General features: G+C 38.8%; 2 protein-coding genes across 2 annotated transcripts in view; one reads left to right on the top strand and one right to left on the bottom strand.

Moving 5' to 3' along the window:
- Window positions 1-271: 271 nt before the first annotated feature.
- Window positions 272-23,659, bottom strand: part of LOC115431685 (zinc finger protein 271-like) — a 145,695-nt gene continuing 122,307 nt past the window's right edge. Inside the window, exons 4-5 of the mRNA XM_030152309.1 lie at window positions 1,758-2,948; window positions 272-294 (exon numbers count right to left, since the gene is read on the bottom strand). Coding sequence (XP_030008169.1) covers window positions 272-294; window positions 1,758-2,868 — 1,134 coding nt within the window. The 5' untranslated portion in view covers window positions 2,869-2,948. The remainder of the gene's footprint in view (window positions 295-1,757; window positions 2,949-23,659) is intronic.
- On the top strand, window positions 13,651-15,838 carry LOC115433487 (zinc finger protein 664-like; the record flags this gene model as incomplete). The annotated part of the gene is made up of 1 exon (XM_030154937.1): window positions 13,651-15,838. A coding segment is annotated over one exon (1,434 nt), but the record flags the coding sequence as incomplete, so codon positions are not given.

Here is a 23,659-nt window from a genome sequence, read left to right as displayed (position 1 = left end):
TGTATTCATTCGTTTTCTGATAAAATACAAACAATACATTTTATGTATGAATGAACACATTCAAGAGTTTACAAATGTTTATTTTTTGCACAACTATAGACTAATATTCGTACATATGTCTTATGTCCATGAATATTTGGACAGCTTCCTTACCCCATAGAGTTCTGATCAGAATCAGCGCTGAAATAAAGACTGTAGAGAACATCTGTTATCAGTCGGAATCTGATTATTTCAGTATAAATGTCTAATGCATGGCAGTGAAGTTCCCTCCTCAGTCTGACTTCAGTGCATCCACTGAAACAGAAAATGAAGATGGAACTCTCAACCTGGACACTAAATGACAGTGGTGTGTTGAAGCTGGCTGAAGCTGACGCCTCCACCAGGATCTGAAGCATCAACAGTGACCCTCTTCAATCCTGGAACCTTTAGGGTTCTATATGGGTGTTGTAGGGTTTTATACAGGTGCTGTAGGGTTCTATACAGGTGTTGTAGGGTTCTATACAGGCACCGTAAGGTTCTATACAGGTTCTATAGGGTTCTATACAGGCACTGTAGGGTTTTATACAGGTGCTGTAGGGTTCTATACAGGTGTTGTAGGGTTCTATACAGGCACCGTAAGGTTCTATACAGGTTCTATAGGGTTTTATACAGGCGCTGTAGGGTTCTAAACAGATTCTGCAGAGTTCTCTAAAGGTTCTGTAGGGTTCTATACAGGTGCTGTAGGTTTCTATACAGGTAGGATACTGTTATGGATGGTTTGATACCTTGTTCAGACAGACAGACCAGCGATCCTGGTCCAGGTTCTGTTCAGTGTTGTGTGAAACCTTTCTTTGGCAGATTACCCTCAGTATTTTAATCTGTCAAAATGACAGACGGCCTTCAAAATTTTCCATCGTCTTAAAAAAAATCTGTCAATGATGGAATATTTTCAGTAAACACAACCTCTGACTGATTCAATGTCCACAAAGCCAATCAGAAGTAGTATCTGAATAGAAACCAGGTCCTTGTTGACCTCCACTAGTTGAACTTTTCACCTGGTGGTAGGTGGAGCTTCTATAATATCACTTTTTTGTGAAGGTGGTACATTAGAACACACTTCTTTACTCTGAAGAAAACAAAACACAGCTTTCAGTCTGGTGTCTGTCTTCACATCTGGATCCTGTGAAGTCTGATCTGGAGGTTTTTAAGTCTGATGTTCTTGTCAGAAGAAGTCAGTGCTGCTGGTTCACACACACTGTGTTTCTTCTTCTCATCTAATACTGAGGTACTCTTTGTTCCAGACGTTGATGATTCACATCTGCACTGATGATGGGAGAGAGCAGAGGATGACGAGGATCTGTTTGGACATTGATAACACTCCAACTGTTTTGATGTGTTATGACACTGATTGTCTAGAGTCTTACTTTTTGTACAACTGTTCAGTTTTTCTCTTTTGTGGAAATGTTTGACACGTTCATGTTTGGTACATTGAGAACCTGTGATAAGAGATCTGTCACAGAATTTGCACTGGTTGGGATTCTCTCCAACATGGGTCTGTTGGTGACGCTTGTAAGAGAACGATGAATAGAATACCTTCGTGCACCTATCACAGGGATACATCAATTTCTTGTGGTGAACACGGCAGTGAGTATGTAAAGCAACCAAGGATCTGAAAGTCTTTCCACACTGCTCACAGTCATATGGTCTTTCTCCAGTGTGGATGCGTTGGTGAAATTTAAGCCCACTCATTTGAGTGAAAGTCTTTCCACACTGGTCACAATCATATGGTCTTTCTCCAGTATGGACCCATTGGTGCCTTTTTAACTTACTAGTTGAAGTGAAAGTCTTTCCACACCGGTCACAGCCAAATGGTCTTTCTCCAGTGTGGATGCGTTGGTGGACTTTAAGCCCACTCATTCTAGTAAACATCTTTCCACACTGGTCACAGTCATATGGTCTTTCGCCAGTGTGAATTTGTTGGTGCCTTTTTAACTTCCAAGCCAAAGTGAAAGTCTTTCCACACTGGTCACAGTCATATGGCCTTTCTCCAGTGTGGATGCGTTGGTGTTTTTTTAAGTCACTTGCTGTGATAAAAGTCTTCTCACACTGGTTGCATTCATATGGCCTTTCTCCAGTGTGGATGCGTTGGTGTTTTTTTAAGTCACTTGCTGTGATATAAGTCTTCTCACATTGCTCACAGTCATATAGTCTTTCTCCTGTGTGGCTACGTTGATGTTTTTTTAAATAGCTTGGTGTGAGAAAAGTCTTGCGACACTGGTTACAGAAATATGGTCTTTTTCCAGTGTGAATGGGTAGATGTTTTTGTAAGTCACCTGCTGTGGTGAAAGTCTTCCCACACTGGTCACAGTAATATGGTCTTTCTCCAGTGTGGATGCGTTGGTGTCTATTTAAGTCACCTGCTGTGTTGAAAGTCTTCCCACACTGGTCACAGTCATATGGTCTTTCACCAGTGTGAATCCGGAGGTGCACTTTTAAGTCAGATGCTGCGGTAAAAGTCTTCCCACACTGGTCACAGTGATATGGTCTTTCTCCAGTGTGAATGCGTTGGTGCCTTATTAGATTACTTGCACAAGTGAATGTCTTCCCACACTGGTCACAATCATATGGTCTGTCTCCAGTGTGGAAGGTTAAATGTTGTTTCAGCCCACCCATTGTGGTGAAAGTTTTCCCACACTGGTCACAATAATATGGTTTTTCTCCAGTGTGGATGCGTAGGTGTTCCTTGAGCCTACTCATTGTGGTGAAAGTCTTCCCACATTGGTCACAGTCAAATGGTCTTTCTCCAGTGTGGATGCGTAGGTGTTCCTTCAGCCCACTCACTCTGGTGAAAGTCTTCCCACATTGGTCACAGGTGGGTCTTCCATCCATGTTTGCTGGAATCAGGTGATCTTTGTCTTCCTCCAGATATGACTTTTAGGTTTCAGTTCAAATCCACCTTTGGCGTCTTTCTACATAAAAACACACAGAAACAGAAGAGGTGGTCACTGAAATGCAATGGAACAGAACAGAACAAACACATCTGTTTGGAACCAGATTAAGCAGATAAACAAAATCAACTAGTTAGGCAATCGATGAGACATTTTCAAGACAACCAATATTTGATGGTTTCTCCTTAACAGATGTGTATGTGACCAGAAAATAAGTAATAACAGAAATATTGAAAGATGCTGAAAATGTTCAGGTTCTCTCCAGCGTTGGAACATTCTTTAAATAGTTACAAAATCACAAAACATTGAAAATAACGGTTTACTTTGTTCACTGGAACTAAATTAGATGAATTAAATGCATTATTAGGGTTCAAGTGCTGAGAATTCGCAGCAAAGGCCCTATTGTATCTGTAAAGTTCTCTATTCTTATTCTTATTTTAAAGTGTTGCAGGAAGTTTTGAGGGCCTGAATATGTGTGAAAACTCAATATTCTTATTGTACATTTGAAAACTGATGGAGATTCAACTATGTACAAATGAGTTCTTTTGTACTAGCAGTTGTAGTAGTAGTAGTATATCCACTGTTAATACTTGTATTTGTAGTAGTAGTACATCCACTGTTAATACTTGTATTTGTAGTAGTAGTATTAACACTTATGTACATTTGTTCTAGTTATTGGTAATTATTCTAACACCAGCTGTTCTACTTTTTAATAGTTCGACTTCAGTTTGCTGTTCATCCATGTACGGCTGCACGATTTTGGCCAAAAATAAAATCCCTGTTTGGAATCGTCCAAAATCTCTTGCTTCAGCATCCCAAGAGATTTTGGACAATTCCATGTTCCTAACTTTCTGGAAACAGTTTGGGGATGGTCACTTCCTGTTCCTACATGACTGTGCACCAGTGAACAAAGTAAGTTCATATGTGAGTCAAAGCAGGTGAGACAATACTTTTGGAAATATAGTGTATGGCATATTTTGTGTGAAACTGAACATAATATAAAGGAAAATGTGTGTATGACAGAGAGAGAAGAGCTATAGAGTGTATGGGTAGGAAGTTACAGAACAGGAAGGGGATGACAACTTATATGACTCGAAGGATGAATATATATTAAAAAAAAAGAAAAAAAAAGACCATGATCAAGGGGGCTATAAAGGACATTGTAACATACAAGACAGAGACAGATATATACCCCCAGAAGACATACAGTCACAAAAAAAAAAATGATTAGAACATCAAAAGTCATTAAAAACAATAGTTATGCAATCCAGTCCTAACTCCTGTATGTACCATGTGACTAAAACAGACAAAAAGAAAACATGGAATGCCTAAAAGCATTGTTTTTGTCAGAACAATGCCACAGATATTGATGGAAGAACTGAAGGGATTTTGGTTATTATCAAGAAAACATGTTAAATGGATAGATATCAGCTCTGAAATTAAACTACTATGAGATATTTTCATTGTTATCATTATATTTGTCCAAACAAATGTACCTTTAGTTGGACCAGGCATTAAAATGAACAAGAAATTGAAGAAAACAAGGGTGGTCTAAGAATTTTTTCCTCGACTGTATGTGGACATCTAGATGTTTCAAATGCACAGAATGTAGCTGATGCACGTAGGAGACGGTGGAACAGAAATCAGAGCTCACAGGAAAAGAACAAGGCACAGACATAAAACACACACCAGCCCAACAGTCATCTCTGCTCAGTTATCAATCAGATAATTCAGAGGATGAACTCTTCTCTGGAACTTTTAAAGGAGAAATGGCGGTTCATCCTGATAAGCCTCACCCTTTCCAATGACAACGCTTTCCCCTCGTACGGGTAATGATTACCTCACCATATGTTCAAACAGACGTCGTCTCACAGACTTATATCCCTTTTCCATCAAGAAGAACCTGGTCAAGGATATTATCGTTAAGGAAAACTAATGAAATGATGAAAACTAGAATTGAAAAAACATTTTCGTTAACTGAAATAAATAAAAACTATAATTAAAAGAAAAAATGAGAACTAACTGAAAGTGTATTGTGTGTTTACAAAACTAACTTAAATTTATACAAATTATGGATAAAATTCCCTTCATTTTCATCTTTGTCAACATCAGACTGATTTGAAATTGGTTTATTTCACTCAAGCAATTTTAACTGTTGGCATCGTATGGCATGTCACAGACCGTCACTTTTCGTCACTTGTCATTTGGCGTCATCTTCCGGTCCGAACTCTACCTGGAAACAGGGAGACTAAAGTTGGGAGAACGCAGCAGAGTCCTGTACGGGATTTATCTAAGTACAACGGCGAGGAAGAGAAAAGATATGGAAAAACTCAAACTAATACTAAAACTAAACTAAAACTAAGCATTTAGAAAAAAAACTAATGAAAACTAGAAAACCTGCTCTAAAAACTAATTAAAACTAATTGAATTACAGGGGGAAAAAAAGTCAAAACTAAATAAAACTAAACTATAATGAAAAATCCAAAACTATTATAACCTTGAACCTGGTGCTAGTTTGGTGCTGGTGCTACAGCCAGTCCTTAACTGGTTCCAACCTGGTGTCTCCACAGAACCAGTTTGCTTTTCCATCGGCCAAGAGCCGAGCAGAGCCAAGTCATTACGTCATCGTAAAACGTGATCATGTGACTGTGGGTCTGGTGTGGGAGATGCTCGGTCAGGAGAAAGTGCTGATCTTGTCTTTACAAGTTTACATCGCAATCCAGAGGCAAAAAACACACGATGTGAAAAAATAAAAAATAAAAATTACATTATGTTTGTAAACAATGACAACTTCAAATGTTTGTCTTTGTTTTAGTGCAATAAATAACATTAAATTATGAAAATATTTACATTTCCAAACTATCCTGAAACAATAAAATGTGAATAACCTGAACAAATATTGAACAACCTGAAATGTCTGAAGAAAATTAAGCACAATTTCAACAATTTTCTGCCTGTTACTAAGTGTTTAGGGTCTTTGTAGATCCAATCCATAATGCACATGTATAAATGATAAGTTGAGGCAGAATATTGTTAAAATTGCACTTATTTTTCTTAGGAAATTTCAGTTTTTCAGGTCATTCACATATTTTTTTGTTTGGATAGTTTCTAAAAGTATTTTCATAATTTAATGGAGGTTTTTTGCACTAAAACGACAACAAAAATGTGGAGTTGTCATTATTTATAGGTTATTAAGTTATTATTTTTCTGGTCCAGCCCACTTGAGATCAAATTGGGCTGAATGTGGAACCTGAAAGAAAATGAGTGTGAGAGCCCTGATCTACAGACAGAGGGATGTGTTGACATGAGTGATCTGCACCAATTCAGTTTCACCACCAGAGGGCAGTCGGACATGACCCTTCCCACGGTATGGTAGAATCAGGAGGTGCTTTTGTTGTTGTGTGTATGGAAGGCAGCAGCCACGGTGATTCAAAGGCTAAAGCTGAAACCCACGGCTATTTTTGAGCTTTGATTGAAAACAGAACACAGTGCACTCACTAGAATGGGATGTTGGATAAAACTTTGCTCATGGACGTTAGTGCAGCTCACACAGCCCGAATTTACATCCACTGTAACAGGAGACATGGGAATAAAAAACAGGATGAACATTTAACTTTACTAAACAACCGGAGCATGTTCAAGCAGCGCGAGGACTGAAAAGGAAAGCCATCCAAAGTCACGTGACCGTCTCCGCTTCACTGCACGAGAGTTACTTGTTCTAGTTCTAACCTGCTGCTAACCTGTGTTTCTCTTCTCCTTTGCCGGTTTCCCACTCACTCCCCCTCCCTCCACAGTGTTCCCTGTGCCGTCCTATCCAGTCGGACCGTGGAACACTTCCTTCAGTCTGCCGTGGGACTCTCCTCCTCCTGGTTGTGGCTCTGCTGCCTGGGGCTATCTCCGGACTAATACTGCTCCATGTTCCACTCCTCCGTCTCACAGCTGCTCAAACTCAAAACTCGCTCCATTCCATCATGTAGACCCACCTGAAAACAATACGGGCTTCTACGCAGACCTCCTTATATCCACAGAGGGTCACGGAGAAACTTTATTTCCACTCAACCTGCCGACTCCGACTCCAGTTCATCCCTCTGGTCTGCAGGTCTGTGCGTCGCAGCTCGAAAACGTCATCAATGCGCTGCTGCTGTGGGAAGTTGTACCACTGGAAATGCTATATCAGTTTTGCTTTTTGAATAATGCCCTTAGCATTTTTGAATAACACCAAGGGCATTGCTAAAAAAATCAAAACTGATGTAACTGAACAATTCGTGAAATAACAAAAATTCGTTCAGTTATTGAGACACACGATACTTTACATAGACGAATCAGAAGGCTGTATTGACATGACCAACCAATCAGAATGCAGCTGTTGTCATTCCCGGAAGTGCCAGCCCCGTTTGTTCCGCCTTAGTTTTTGCTGTTAGAGCCAGAGACAAGCCGTGAAGCGGGTTCATCCAACTTCATTCTACTCGATGTTAGTCGGTGGGTTTGGACACAGATTCTCATCTTTTGATACTTATGAGCAGTTTGAGCTCAAATCTACCCAAGTCTTTTTCCTCCTGGGTATCTCGGTGCTCTCCGCTATTGCCGGTACCGGAGCTCCTAACTCTCGTGCAGTGAAGCGGAGACGGTCACGTGAGTTTGAATGGTATTTAACCCAAAGCAATAAAGTCTGCAGACAAGTCACTAATGATTCCATCCACACAATTATAGAATTATATTTGTGCCAGTTTCTTGAGCGAGCAACGATAGATTCTGAGCACACAATTAGAGATTTTGAGCACAAAAAAATATATTTTGCGAGCACATTAATTATATTTCAAAAAGAAATTACACTTGAGCAAACAAAAATCGATATTGTGCTCCATAAATGCGTTTGCATGTTAGTTTTACTCATAATGTTCTCTCACCAGTTCTTTCCATGGCGCACAAACAGACCGCGGCGCTCGCTCGCTTTCGCCCTCCCTCTCTCGCTCAACCTCCCTCTCCCTGCGCGCTCAGGTTGTCGTGTCCGCATGCTCAACTTGACACACGTTACAATTGTGCCACAAAACCAACCAATCGGAGAGCTTGCGGAAGTACACTCTGATTGGCTGTTCACTCTCCAATTAGCTCGCTAGTTACATTTACCCGAAAAAACAGCGCTCAATGAGACAGACACGGACCGGAAGAGGAGGAATTGATTCTACACAAACTTGGGTCAGTATTCATTATTATTATGATTATTGTCTCATGTCATACCACTACTTTGTTTAGTTTTTGTACTATAGTGCCGTAATGTTAGGACTGCATTGTCTGGGTTTACATTATATCTATTTATTTGTATAAGTTTGTGTAGAATCAATTCCTCCTCTTCCGGTCCATGTCTGTCTCATTGAGCGCTGTTTTTTCGGGTAAATGTAACTAGCGAGCTAATTGGAGAGTGAACAGCCAATCAGAGTGTACTTCCGCAAGCTCTCCGATTGGTTGGTTTTGTGGCACAATTGTAACATGTGTGTCAAGTTGAGCGTGCGGACACTACAACCTGAGCGCGCAGGGAGAGGGAGGTTGAGCGAGAGAGGGAAGGGGAAAGTGAGTGAGTGCAGCGGTCTGTTTGTGCGCCACGGAAAGAATTTGTGAGAGAACATTATGAGTAAAACTAACATGCAAACGCATTTATGGAGCACAATATCGATTTTTGTTTGCTCAAGGGTAATTTCTTTTTGAAATATAATTAATGTGCTCGCAAAATATATTTTTATGTGCTCAAAATCTCTAATTGTGTGCTCAGAATCTATTGTTGCTCGCTCAAGAAACTGGCACAAATATAATTCCATACACAATGGGTTCAGGTTTAGTTAGTGAGCACTAACCCACTACCTAGACTGGTTATGGTTACAGACTAGTAAGAGATGGACCGGTACGAGTGAGGTAACATTATCGGATACAAATAAAAGTATTAACAGTGGATATACTACTAGTACAAATACAAGTATTAACAGTGGATATACTACTAGTACAAATACAAGTATTAACAGTGGATGTACTACTACTACAATTACAAGTATTAACAGTGGATATACTACTACTACAAATACAAGTATTAATAGTGGATATACCACTACTACAAATACAAGTATTAACAGTGGATGTACTACTACTACTACAAATAGAAGTATTAACAGTGGATATACTACTACTACAAATACAAGTATTAATAGTGGATATACTACTACTACAAATACAAGTATTAATAGTGGATATACCACTACTACTACTACTACAAATACAACTACAAATACAAGTATTAACAGTGGATATACTACTACTACAAATACAAGTATTAACAGTGGATATACTACTACCACAAATACAGTGGGACAAAAAAGTATTTAGTCAGCCACTGATTTTGCAAGTTGGATGGAGCTGGTCAGTTGACCCAATTTCACCAGGACTGGCAAGCATCATAAAAATTCTGGGAAATCTTAGCTACATTTATGTCATTGACATTTTCTGAGGGGGTCATGAGGGGACCATTGGTTGAATTGCCATGGAATGACCCAGTTCAGCAATCCATGAATTCAACGATGGACAATCAACACTTTTCCAATGTCTAGCTATAAGACACTTTGCATGTATTAGACAGAGGTTCACCAGCCTACTGTCATGAGTTCTAAGGGCTAAAGTTTCTGGAATAAGACCTAGAACACAGATCTCTGGGCACATTGGGATTTCTTTGTCTATAATATTGGAAATTGTGTTAATTATCCTTCTCCAAAATTCTTGCATTTGTTCACATTTTCAAATACAGTGATACAAGGTATCTCTCTTGGTTCCACATTTTATACAGATGTCTGGGATACTGGGGTTGACTTTGTGAAGTTTTTCAGGAGTTATATAGGTTCTCATAAGCCAGTTATATTGAATTAATTTAAATCTGCTTTTAATGGATATTGTTTGCACCTGGGAATAAGCTTTCTCCCATTCCTGCTCTGTAATACCTGTTTGGAGGTCTTCTATCCATGCTAGTTTTCTATAATTTGAGGACTCCTTAGTCATTTTTATCAGTTTATTTATATATCATTGAGATCTTCCCCTTACTATAGGGGTCTGATGTAGCTAGTTCTTCTAAAATACTTAAAGGAGGACATTTATATGACTGCATCTTGGAACAAATAAAACTACGAATCTGAAAATATTTGAACAAATGGATTTGAGTGATTCCAAATTTTGTTTTAAGACTTTCAAAGGACATTAGAATATTATCTTTATAAAGGTCTGAAATCCTTTGCACTCCCAACTTCACCCATTGCCTGAATCCAGGATCAGATTTACCTGGTTTAAATAATGCATTGCCCCAAATGGGGGTAAATTGTGATATCCCAGGCTGTTCTCCAAACATGTTTTGTGTTTCATACCAAACTCTAATTGTGTTTTTTAGAAATGGGTTAACTGTGTCATTAAAGGTGCTGGAGACTTTCATGACCAATTTTTCATCAAATGTGTAAAACCTCAGTCATATCCTCAGTATCACGAATATGTAAGTCTTTCTGTAATTACTCACCTGAATCTCTTGCATTTCGGTAAACAATTTTGAAGTGCCATCCACCATAAACAAACCGTGTGTTTACAAACCGGCCCGGGAGGTCACTCGGGCATCGTGGAAATTTTGTCGTGATATGCATTGTGGGAAACAGATGTTCGCGCAGCCATCTGACAACGGCAGCGGCAACGGCAACGTGACCATATGGTATTATATGGATGAAACAAACACATGTAAACGCGGAAACAGCTGGAGGAATATGCATAGAAGGAAGGGAGTTCCTGCTGTTTCCAATCGTGTCTGTTCCAGCTGCTGCTGTAATGTGGCTGCGTGAGCCTTCGCTTCCCACAATGCACGTCGCAACAAAATACTGAAGATGCCCGAGTTACCTACTGCCTCTGTTTGTAGAGGTTTATGATTTGTTTAGGGTGGATGGCACTTCAAAATTGTTCACCGTAATGCAAAAGATTCAGGTGAGTAATCACAGAGAGACTTACAGATTTGTGATACTTAAGCTATGACTGAGGTTTTACAGATCTGATGAAAAATTGGTCACGAAAATCTCCAGCACTTTTAAGTTTCTTCAAAGAATCTGAATAAAGATACCTATCTAGAGTAAGTCCTCTGGCATTTTCTCTCTCTATCTGAACCCAAGGTAAATTGGAATGTTCAGAGAACCAGAAGAAAGCCAATCTAAGCTGGGCTGCCCTAAAGTACCATAAGAGGTTAGGTTAGCCAAAAGTTCAGAAAATAATGTCCCATCCTGATTAAGCAGAGATAGGACAAAAAGAACCCACGTCTTCTGGGTCTTTACCCTTTTTGTGTATCACTGTAATGAGCGCTTCTGTTTGGGTGGGAGGAAGGACACCATCAGAGTGGGCTAGAATGAACACTTCATGTAGATATGGGCAGAGAATTTTGTGAATTTTTTATACAGTTCACCTGGAAGGCCATCAGAACCTGGGGCTTTATTACTTTTAAGTGAAGTGATGGCTTTTTAAAAACTTTTTCAATAGAGATTTCTGAGTTCAGCTGAGCTGATTTATTTTCATCTAACTGGGAGAGACTGCATGTATCCAAGAAATCCTGCATAGCCGTATAGTCTGTATTGTTAGCTTACCGGCCGACAGGCCGTAAGCTATTGTCATCATGCGGCGTCCGTAATCGTCGTCTGTTACAAAACTTTCAATCATCTTCTTCTCTGAAACTACAATTCCGATTGACTTCAAACTTGGTATACAGCTTCTTTATGATGATGTCAACAAAAGTTAGTGAAATTATTTGGATCCGGATCTGATTCTGGATTTGGTGTGACTTTGAAAAATTTCCCCATTATAAGAGATAAGAAGTGGATCGATGCAATAACTCAGTAAATATAAATGATATCCAGTGTAAATTTCTACAGTACACCCTGATGGGGAGATGTCCAAAACATAATGGTCACATGCTGATCAGGATCTTCTTCTGGATCCGGGAACTTACGGAAAATTTAACATGGGCTCTTACGAAGAAAAAATTTCAATCGTCTTCTTCTCCCAAACTACAGTTCTGATTGACTTCAAACTTGGTATACAGTTTCTTTATGATGATGTCAACACAAGGTATTGAAATTATTTCGATCTGGATCTGATTCTGGATTTGGTGCAACTTTGAAAAATTTTCCTGTTATAAGAGATAGGAAGTGGATTGATACAATAAATCAGTAAATATCAATGATATCAAGTTGGAATTAGAATTTTTGACAGATCTGATAGGAATATGACCAAAACACGGGCTATTTCTGTAATATAATAAATTCAGATAACTGGGTGATGATAAATGGCATCTGGATACATTTCTCAAAGCTTTTAATTTGGCCAGTAGTGATGACAGGGCCATTGGTCCTATTTTTTTTGGAAGTGTACAAATTTTTGTCAAATTGGAGAAATCGATCATTAATGTCCATGGGTTTCATCACAATCTCACCTTTATCAGATTTAATTTTATGTATTGTGCGATCACTTTCCTGTTTTCTGACTTGTGGGGCTAAAAGTCTGTGGCTTGTCATTGAATTCAAAAAAATTCTCTTTGGTAAATAAGAACGCCTTACTAACCCTTGCTGAGAGTATTTTGTTATATTCATATTTTAAGACTGATATTTTTTGTTGTGTAGTTCATTGAAAGGAGTTTGGGCATTCTCTTTGTCCAGAAGGTTGATTTGATTGTCTTGTTCAAGTAATCTGGTGCTTTGAATGCCTCCCAGATAATAGAAGGGGTGGTTTCTGAATTATCATTAGTATCAAAATAGAGGGATATTTGAGCTTCTAAATAATCACAGAACTCTTTTTCAGTTAGTAACAGAGGATTCAGCCTCCAGTTCATCTGTGGCTTCACCATGCTTTGAATATTCACAGTGCACGTTAAAGGGCTGTGATCTGAGATCAGAATATTATGGTATGTCACATCTACGGCATATGGCATTAATTTGGCTTCTATGAGAAAGTCATCTGTCCTGCTGTATGAGTTATGCATTGCTGAGTAAAAGAAACACTCTCTGCCAGTCGGATTAGCGATTCTCCAAATGTCAGACAAATTAGTATTATTGATGAATGTTTTCAGAAAGACACTCAAATTACTTCTCTCTATTCAGCAGATGCAAGATCTATCTTAATACAGGTCTATGTTTTGGCGTTTTGATGTGCAGGTTGAACGTATCCACCTCAGATTTGGTCAAATTTGATTCAATACATTCAAGTTGGTGACCTTACATGACATCATATGATTGTAGTGGTGCAACGAGTTCTGAGGTTTTGTCGTGAAACAAGTAATTGTTGTAACTCATTTGTACATTGTTGAATCTGCATCAGTTTTCACATGTAGAATAAGAGGATTGAGTTTTTAAATGTTTGAAAATGTCCTATTGATTATCAAACTAGTTAATTTTATCTGTCTGCTTAATCTGGTTTGAAAGGGATGTGTTTGTTGTGTTCCATTTCATTGCATTTCAGTGACCACCTCTTCTGTTTGTTTGTGTTTTGATGTAGTGAGAAACCAAAGTGGATTTAAAGTGAAACCTAAAAGTTGTGTCTGGACAAAGATCACCTGATTCCAGCAAACATGGATGGAAGACCCACCTGTGACCAGTGTGGAAAGACTTTCACCACAGCAAGTTACCTAAAAATCCACCAACGCATCCACACTGGAGAAAGACCGTATGAGTGTGACCAGTGTGGAAATGCCTTCACCACAGCAAGTCACCTAAAAATCCACCAACGCATCCACACTGGAGAAAGACCATGTGAGTGTGACCAGTGTGGAAATGCTTTTATCTCAGCAAGTGAACTAAAAAGACACCAACGCATCCATACTGGAGAAAAACCGTATGAGTGTGACCAGTGTGGAAATGTTTTCACCACAGCAAGTGAACTAAAAAGACACCAACGCATCCACACTGGAGAAAAACCGTATGAATGTGACCATTGTGGAAAGGGTTTCACCATAGCAAGTAACCTAAAACAACACCAGCGCATCCACACTGGAGAAAGACCATATGATTGTGACCAGTGTGGAAAGACTTTCACCAGGGCAAGATACCTAAAACACCACCAACGCATCCACACTGGAGAAAGACCATATGAATGTGACCAGTGTGGAAATGCTTTCATCACAGCAAGTTCCCTAAAAATCCACCAACGCATCCACACTGGAGACAGACCATATGGGTGTGACCAGTGTGGAAATGCTTTCACTAGAGTAAGTGACCTAAAAAAACACCAACGCATCCACACTGGAGAAAGACCATATGAGTGTGACCAGTGTGGAAATGCTTTCACTAGAGTAAGTGACCTAAAAATCCACCAACGCATCCACACTGGAGAAAGACCATATGAGTGTGACCAGTGTGGAAATGCTTTCACCACAGCAAGTTACCTAAAAATCCACCAACGCATCCACACTGGAGAAAGACCATATGGGTGTGACCAGTGTGGAAATGCCTTCACCACAGCACGTGAGCTAAAAAGACACCAACGCATCCATACTGGAGAAAGACCATATGAGTGTGACCAGTGTGAAAATACTTTCACCAGAGCAAGTGACCTAAAAATCCACCAACGCATCCACACTGGAGAAAGACCATATAACTGTGGCGAGTGTGGGAAGTGTTTCACCACAGCTAACCACCTAAAAATCCACCAACGGGCCCACACTGGAGAGAGACCCTACCAGTGCAGATTCTGTGACAGATCTTTTATCACAGGTTCAAATTGTACTAAACATGAATGTGTCAAACATTTCCACAAAAGACAAAAACTGAACAGTCATATGAAAAGTAAGACATTGGACTCTAGTGGAAAGAGTCAGTGTCATAACGCACCTAAACAGTTTGAATGTTTCCAATGTGATGAAAGATTCTCGTCATCCTCTGCCCTCTGCTATCATCAGCGCAGATGTGAATCATCAACATCTGGACCAAAATGTCCCTCAGCATCAGATGACAAGAAGAAACACAGTGTTTGTGTGAACCAGCAGCACCCACTTCTGACAAGAACATCAGACTTAAAAACCTCCAGATCAGACTTCACAGAATCCAGATGTGAAGACAAACATCAGACTGAAGGCTGTGTTTTGTTGTCCTCAGAGTACAGAAGTGTGTTCTAATGCACCACCTTCACAAAATTGTGACGTTCCTGAACCTCAACCTGCCACGAGGTGAAAAGTTCAACTAGTGGAGGTCAACAAGGACCTGGTTTCTATGGCGATACTACTTCTCATTAACTCTGTGGACTTGAATCAGTAACTTGTTGTGATTCTGTTGCTGGTTGGGGTTCACACAGTTGGATTTACATCAGTCAGAAACGACATGATGAACATAATATAATTGAGACAGAATGACTGATGAGCTGGTAGTGGTTTAGTCCCAAACTGAGGCCGACAACATGAAGGAGATCACATTCCACTGGAGGAGAAAGTTCACAACCACCAAAGGAGACATCACATTGAGTCAGTGCTCCATCTAGTGGTCAAATCTGGTACTGGTTTGGTTCAGTGTTTACTTTAATATCAATCTGGATTCAACATTTTTCCGCTGGTCTAACCCTGACCTGCAGAATGTTTTTGATTTGATTGAAAATGTGTTGAACTGCTGATGACTGTGGTAAAGAAGAACCACTGGATGAATCAGAAAGTTCAGGACATCAATGGAACTGGAACAAATATTTAGTCATGTTCTGTTGTTCAATGTTCTACTTAATCACCTTGTTTTATTCTAATTCTAAAGTGGACCTGAAACATGTGACAAAAGTATTCACCATAATCACCCTTTAACGGCATCCACTCATTATTTGTTCAATTACTTCTTAATATTTTACTTTTTCCAGTTATTGAATTGAATGAATTAATTGTGTATTTTGGTGTTTACATTAATCATTGCTCATAGTACAATAATTATAATAAACATAAAAACTAAAAAAGGATAGGTTAGAAGCAAAAGCTTATTTTAGTGCCTCTCCTTTTCCCCTGATCCACTGCTGACATTAAATTAAATGTGTTCAGCATCGAACATTCTCATTATAACCAAAGAATCAACAACAACAAAAACACATCTACCATCTCAATTTCATATTCCTGAATGATTTTATACTTAAGGCATTTTTTAAACTTTGTCAGAAAAGAGATCAACTTAAATTCATCATCAAATCCATCCCATAATTTCACACCCACAACCCACGTCCATCTGGACTTCACATTTGTCCTCACTTTAGTTCATTCACAAATATAAAAACCTCTGAAATTCTAATTACTCTGTCTTAATTTAAAGAAATCTTGAATGCTATTTGGAACAATATTATTTTTTACTTTATAAATCATATACAGTATTTAAATATATACGATATCCTGCAATTTCAAGGTTTTAAGTTGAATCAATCAATTATCAGTTGCTTCCAAATATCCTACTTTATTAATTATTCTAATAGTTTTTGTTTTTGTTTTTTTGTAATTTTACTAATGTATCTATAATAGTTTTTCCTGCATTTCTCCATATTTCTGCACAATATGTTCAGTAGGACAGAACCAAAGAACAATAGATCATGTACCGGCTGTTTTTGTTCAATCAGTCCCTTGTTTTATACAGTATGTCTATAGATTTGGACACTTTACTATGAGTAGACTCAATATGAAGTTTCCAACAGTTTGCTATCTATGATGACACCTAAAAATGTAGCTTCATAAACTCTTTCTATTATCAGTAGGCATGTTATCAGTACAGGTTCTGTTATTGTCATGTAAATATCAGTGAAATTTGACAGATTTGATGTGTTATCATGTGCATCAGTGAGTGTTCTTTAAGTCTTATTAAAGCATAGACTCAGAAATTTAAATAATGCTGAAAATCAAATAATGCTGGAATTCAGCAGACTCCTGCTCTCCAGGAGGCAGAGACGCAGGCACAACCTCTTGATTTTTTCTCCATTTTTCATGGTTATTGTAACCAGGGTTAGTTAAACCCCAGGTTATTTCTAATCTGCTCTGAAAATGTTGCTGTGTATTATGTGTTTGTTTTCTAATTTTTTATTTATTTATTTATTTATTTATTTTATGAAAAGGAAGTGAAAACATCTTCTCCTAAACTTAAGTGAAATCACAAACTGTATATGTGTTACTGTCCCTTAAATTCAGGTGGCAGTTGTGATGCGCTGTTTCGGTGTGCAAAAACTGATAGGAGTGGGCATCTTACCTCCGAACCGATCTCTGTGCGCCCCTACAACTGGACCATGTTATGTGTAAATGCTGAAGTGGAAAAAAATAGAATTGAACTGACAAAACTAAGTCAGAAGTCAGGAAACTGGCACATAAGTTGGACACGGATGTAGAAGATACGGGCGACGAGCTGCAACTTTGAGTTAGGATGGCATAGAACTGTTTAAACAATTGATTTCCGGTGAGAAATGAGCAATATGCTAATTAGCATGCTAAATCGCTAGCAAAGTGTTTATTATACGTGGTTAAAAATCCTTAGAGCTAAACCTTATGGCAGGGGTGTCCAAACTTTTTTTCAAGAGGGCCAGATCTGATAATGTGGACATTGCCAGGGGCCAGTGGTCCCTTCAGACATTTTTTAAACAGTAAAAATTACATATAAATGTGCTGTTCTACAACAATTTTATTTTCATTGTCACAATATCATTTTTTTTTAAATGGCAGTGTAACCAAATCTACGCCACTCAGGTGTGAACAAATTAAAAAATAAATAAATAAATAAAAACAATTCTGCCTTCCTTTCACATCTGGAGTCAGATAACATGGAACAAACTGTATAGAGTATCTTAAACTTCCAAGTTGATAAAAATCTTAACCCCACATTCATTTTAAACATGACTTATATGAGTAATCATTACTCATATATTACTCAGTAATGCAAAGTCTGTTAACATTTAAGATGAAAACATATGATTCTTACTCTTGTCTTTCACAAAATCATTCAGAAAGTAATATTTTGTGTCACATCTACAAGTACATAACACCAGCAGTTAGAGGCAACTAACCTGGCAACTTGGTATCCTGCCTTGGTGGTGAATTCATTGAACTCCCAGGTTCACATGAAGAGTCACTGTTGTGAGTTTAAAGCAGCTTGAATTTGCTTCACTTTTTCGGAGCGCTCACTCCCTGCTAGCTTGTCGTATGCGTTAGCATGTTTTGTCTGCTCGTGTCTCTTTACATTGAATTCCTTAAACAAGGCAACAGTCTGTTGACAAATTAGGCAAACACAATTGTCTCGATTTTCAGTGAAAAAAAATTGTAATTCCCATCTCTCCTGGAAGCGGCGGCCCTCACTGTGAACTTCCGTTTTTTTTATTTACAGGCGCCATGGTTAGAAATGAGCGAAAATGGTTCACGGCGAAGTCACAGAGCCAGATAGAGTTAGAGTGGTGCTGCCACCATGAGGTGAAAGGAGAAACTGCATTTGAACCTTTTATGATTCATGGACTCGGATCAACAGTCCAAGTGGGCCATAAATAATACATTATAAAACCCAAGCTGTGGGCCGTATTAAATCTGACCGCGGGCCGTGATTGGCCCCCGGGCCGGACTTTGGACATGCCTGACTTATGTTGTGGCATTTTTATACTTTCCTTTTGTCATCTTCAAATGCTCCTAATAAGTGTGTGTCAAACTAAAATGTAAAAGAAATCCACCAGGTATTGAAACTAAAATGTTGAATTCTCATATATTGCTCATATTTCTGGTAAAATTCTGACCAATCATTTAATTCAGTCTGAATGAAACAATTGGCCGAGCCTGGCTGAGCCTCCTGTCAATCATCCATTATCGCTGTCCCCACATCCCATATGTGTACCTCTGAATCTGACACTTCATTTGCACTGCTCCTCCTGTCACTGACCACAGTCTACTGTCTAAGGATGTGAATGGATAGAACTCAAATGCACATGTGGAAGGGAAAAAAATGTATTTATTAACAGAAACAACAACCAAAGGGAACAAAGAGGAGTCCGGTGAATGAAGGATGGAGATAAAGTCCAGTAGTCTGGTGTACTGGACTGAACAGACAGGTCTGTACAAAGTTCAGCTTTTATGACACACACACGTACATGTACTTGGTGTCACACAATGTAGGATTGTGTAGGATGATAAATGTATGGACTATAAAACCTCAAATGTCCATGGAAAATTTGCGGAGGCCGTGTGTTCACAGTGCGCATGCCCATCGCCTGGGCACCTCATCTCCCAGCTGATGAGGTGCAGTGAAGACCCTGACCCAGCCCTGCACAGACCAGACCCTTAAATACAGGGTCTACTGATGAAACAGGGGCCGCGGCAGGTGGATGATGTTGTGTCTGATTACTGAGGGAGGGGTCCGCGGACTGGACCTCCACCTCCGCTTCCACTGCAGGTGAGAGGAGGGGAGCATCAGAGCTCATGCAGGGGGAAGTGGGCGGGGCTTTGGAGGGAGGCGGGTTGTTCATGTTGAAATTTTTACTAAGTGCTGTGAGAAATGCCACATCGGTAGGTATAGCTTTAAAGTTAGCCTTGTACTCTCACTAAAACCAGTCAGGATAAACTTGAACCAGGTTGGGATACTTCATTAGTGTCTGAAGCCTGTGTTTATGTGCTTTATGAATCTTGTGTTGTTGTTAAATTATTAATTACTGTGTGTGTAATGTTTGATAGCTGCTTGATGCAAGCTAATGTGGTGTTAAACCAGTGTTAGACCAGCAGACATTTTATGCAGCTAAGCTTATGTGAGTTTGTTAAATTCTTAAAGTGGTGTTTTTCATTGTCATAAACAGTAAAATGAATGTAATTAGGTTACAGTATGAGCTGTATGCTAAGGGCACATAGTTTATTTTGAAGTGTTTATGTGAATTCACGTTCTGTGTACTGAGTAGAATGTTTATTAAGAATTCATGATAAAAAGGAGTAAAATGGACACTGTAAAGCAGTAACTATTTAAATATATCAAAATGGACTGTTATTATAAACTAAAGGAATAATTATTTGCATGGCTGTGTAGGCTGTTTTTTTTGTTGTTGTTTGGAGTCCTTCGATTGGGTCCTCAGTCCTCAGTTCTACCATCTTCTGCTGTCATCCATCTGCATCTTCATCCTGGTTGCTACTCATCTTTGGAAAAGGAGCCATTCCACACCTCCATCTCCATATTCTCCCCCATCGCCATATTCACTTTGGACATTCAGTGTGGAAGAGGGTGGTAGGACTTTCTGAGTGTACTCAATTCATTTCATTTTATTTTTTCTTGCTTTTTCTTTTTTTTTGTATTCATTTGAACTTTTACTTTTTCATACCTGAGATCTCAGAGTTTTCTTTTTGGTAAAAAGAAAATACCCAATTGTGGTTCAACAAAGGTACTTAAAAAAAACCTGTGTATTGTGAATCCAACTGTGAATTAACAGTATAGGTACTGTAGTCTTTTAATGCAGTATTCACTTTAATTTATTTACCTTTTTGAGATATTGTAACATGGAGGATCTTTACTGGTTTCAATATACATTCCTTTAAAATTGACATTCTGTGGTTGTGTGTGTTATTTGGGGTAGATATTACAGTTCTAATTCAATTATTACCTGCTTGTGAATCTCTTTGGGGGCCTTTGTGAATTTTGAGGAAAATCAAAGTCTGTGATTTGAACTGGTTCCTTTTTTTACAAGTGGACACCTAGTGCTGTCATCAGTCAGGTTTGGCCACAGTGCAGGATCATCAGCCACAACTGGAAGACCTTCCTTTGTTGATAATTCAGGTGCAGGTGAGGAGGTGGTTTAGGAAGTGCTGGCTGGGACATCCTCTTGGGTTTCCTCAAAGGACTCCCCATAATCTACGCTGAATAAGACCATAATGATCAGCCTAATTATTACCATTGTAAATAATCCAAATCAGACATTATTTTCGACTGAATAAATACTTTATTAACCCATAAAAACCCAAACACACACCATCGACCAAAACCATCTACTGATCTAAAATATTAAACCCTTACTGATCCACTAATCCTATCAATACATGTAAATAATTGGTGTCAAATGCAGTTTGTCATCTTTTCATGGTCATCAGATATGACCTGTTTGGACGTTCAGAGGCTCTGTAGTTACCATGGAAATACCGTCATCTTCTACAACATTGATTCACCAGTAAAACCCATGGAGTTGAATAAATGACAGTGGATGAACACACTTGGTTTTATGTTTAATCAATGATATTTTTGCTGAAAACATAACTTTTCCCTCAATTTTTTTCTGATTTGCTATAATAACTTTTGAATTTACTCTGAGCTTTGATGAACATCTGCATGATCAGTGAATTAAATACAGGAAAATACATGATTTACACTGAAAAAACTTCAAATAAAAGGGATAATATTACAATAAATGGTGATAAATCACTTAAGAAAAGTTATAAATAAGGAAAAATCTATTTGGGAACTGACACAAAAGTATCAGTGGGTCTTTATGGGTTAATCCCAAGTGGGGAAATTGCTTTTTTGCAGCAGCGTTAAGTATAGTAAAAAACAGAAGAATAATAGAAGCACACAATAAAGAATAAAAATACACCTAATAAAATAAAATAATTAAAAAATAACGCAGATACCTTCATCTTTAGAGGTTGTGGCCACTTTGTGAGTAGACACACCAGGAATTTCAGCAAAGCACCAAATGAAAAAAGGTAACACTCATAAATCATGACTATACAGTAGCTGACTATCAGGATTATGAATTAGCTTATTTACAAAAAATGACTTAAACCTTATACCACCGAATGTACAGAAGGAACTAATAGAACTAGTAATGGCATATTGTCCTGTAAGTTCCACTATCAAAGCAGTTTTATTTTATCAAAACATGAAACTCTGTCAGTAAAAACAACGTGTGTAAATGGGTCATTGCTCTGAAAGTCACTGATTGTCTGATTTCATTCAAATGGAATTTCTGTTTTCATTACACACATGTAGAGATGTTCGTATTATGTTCTTTACACATGTGCATTTCCCTTTTTCATCATTTCAGTTGGACAGTGTATACATACATACATACATACATACATACATATATATATATATATATATATATATATATATATATATATATATATATACATATACACATATATATATATATATATATATATATATATATATATATGTATATATGTATGTACAATATAAGTACATAAGTATATATATATATATATACATATATAAGTACACACACACACTGGAAGCGTTTTAACGATCGCATTTCAATCTCAACTTGAGGGAGAAAATCTACTTCTTGAGCTGTGGAGAAGCTAACCGATTTCAGCTAGTAGCATTTACGCTAACAACTAGCATCGAGTACAAGCAGCTGAGTACAGCACGAGACCAGACCAGGGACCACTGAACCAAGAACCAACAGTGAAGACCAGAACCAGAAGACCATCCAAGAGGGAAGACCACCGAGGACCCGCCAAGGAAGACCAGACTCGACTTTCCATTACGGAATGGTAAGGACAGCAATATTAAAAATATTATTAGTTTCAATCAGCTATGTTCGCGTAGCTGGATTTTAGCTACGAGCTAAGGCTAAAATTTAAATATCACCAATGTTAGGACGAAAATTCAAAAGATGCGAATTCACTGGGGGATTGAATAACTAATTCTTCTTGATTTTTGTTTGTTATTTTGTTAGTTTATTTGTTGATTATTTACCCCTTTGAAAATATATTATTGCAAGAAGGATATCAAGTTTAAATATAAAACTGAAATGTGTTTTAAGCTAACGTACATAAAACACACAACTAAACCGTGAACTGTGGGGCTGAGAAACTCCCCTGTGGGGGGTGTAGATTGGTGTGTGAGGGGCAGAGGTGATGCTGGTATCAGCAGGGGGGAGGCATCGTTCTGGAGGGGTGAGTGGAGCTGAAGTGTCGAGGGTTGCAGCAGGGTGTGTGTGTGTGTGTGTGTGTGTGTGTGGGGGGGGGGGGGGGGGGGGGGGGGCTACTATTCTGGATAGATGTGACTCCTCACATGAATGGGTGGGGGCTAGAGTGGGGACAGAGTCAAACCTGTTGAAATGCAAATTCAGCTCATTGAAAGGTTGAAAGTAATGCTATGTTTACTTTTGCTAACTTATGTAAGAACGTACTATAACTTTTTAAATACACTCAACAAACGTGGACAAACACAACTGTTGTTGTTTTGTGTTGTTCTGTGCATGTGTGGGGGAGGGGGTGCTCATACACAGGGGTGCATGATGCCCTTTGTTCAAAGTGGTTTACTGTACATGATCAACGTTGTACTCAAACTTCGTGCTTCCTTTTTAATTCATACACTTTCACTGTGCTTCTTTTATCAGACAAGGCTTCTTAACCACAGAAGGGATCGGCTGAAGCGCAAGCTTCATGGAGATCCAGCTGTGCAGGAGGAGCTCACCCTGAAGAAGTGAATGGTGGACCTGCTGGAGGAGTCAGAGAGGAGGACCAGCAAAAGGCTGGACAGGATCGCAGACAATATAGCCACCATCACAAAGACAATTACTGATGTGCTGCATCATATGATGATGCAGCTGCAGCCAAACCCCTTTCCCTTTGCTGGCAGCAGTGGAGGGCACCCAATCATGCAGGGACCCCCACCTGGACTGTACAACATACAGAACTCCTCCTATGCACAGTCACACTTCCCATCGCCCAGACAAACAGCAGCTGCATACAACACAGGTCGCATGGGCGA

The sequence above is a fragment of the Sphaeramia orbicularis genome, chromosome 2 (assembly GCF_902148855.1).
Source record: "Sphaeramia orbicularis chromosome 2, fSphaOr1.1, whole genome shotgun sequence".
Classification (NCBI taxonomy): Eukaryota; Metazoa; Chordata; class Actinopteri; order Kurtiformes; family Apogonidae; genus Sphaeramia; species Sphaeramia orbicularis.
The sequence above is the reverse complement of the archived record's forward strand: the minus strand, read 5'-3'. Positions and strand labels throughout refer to the sequence as shown.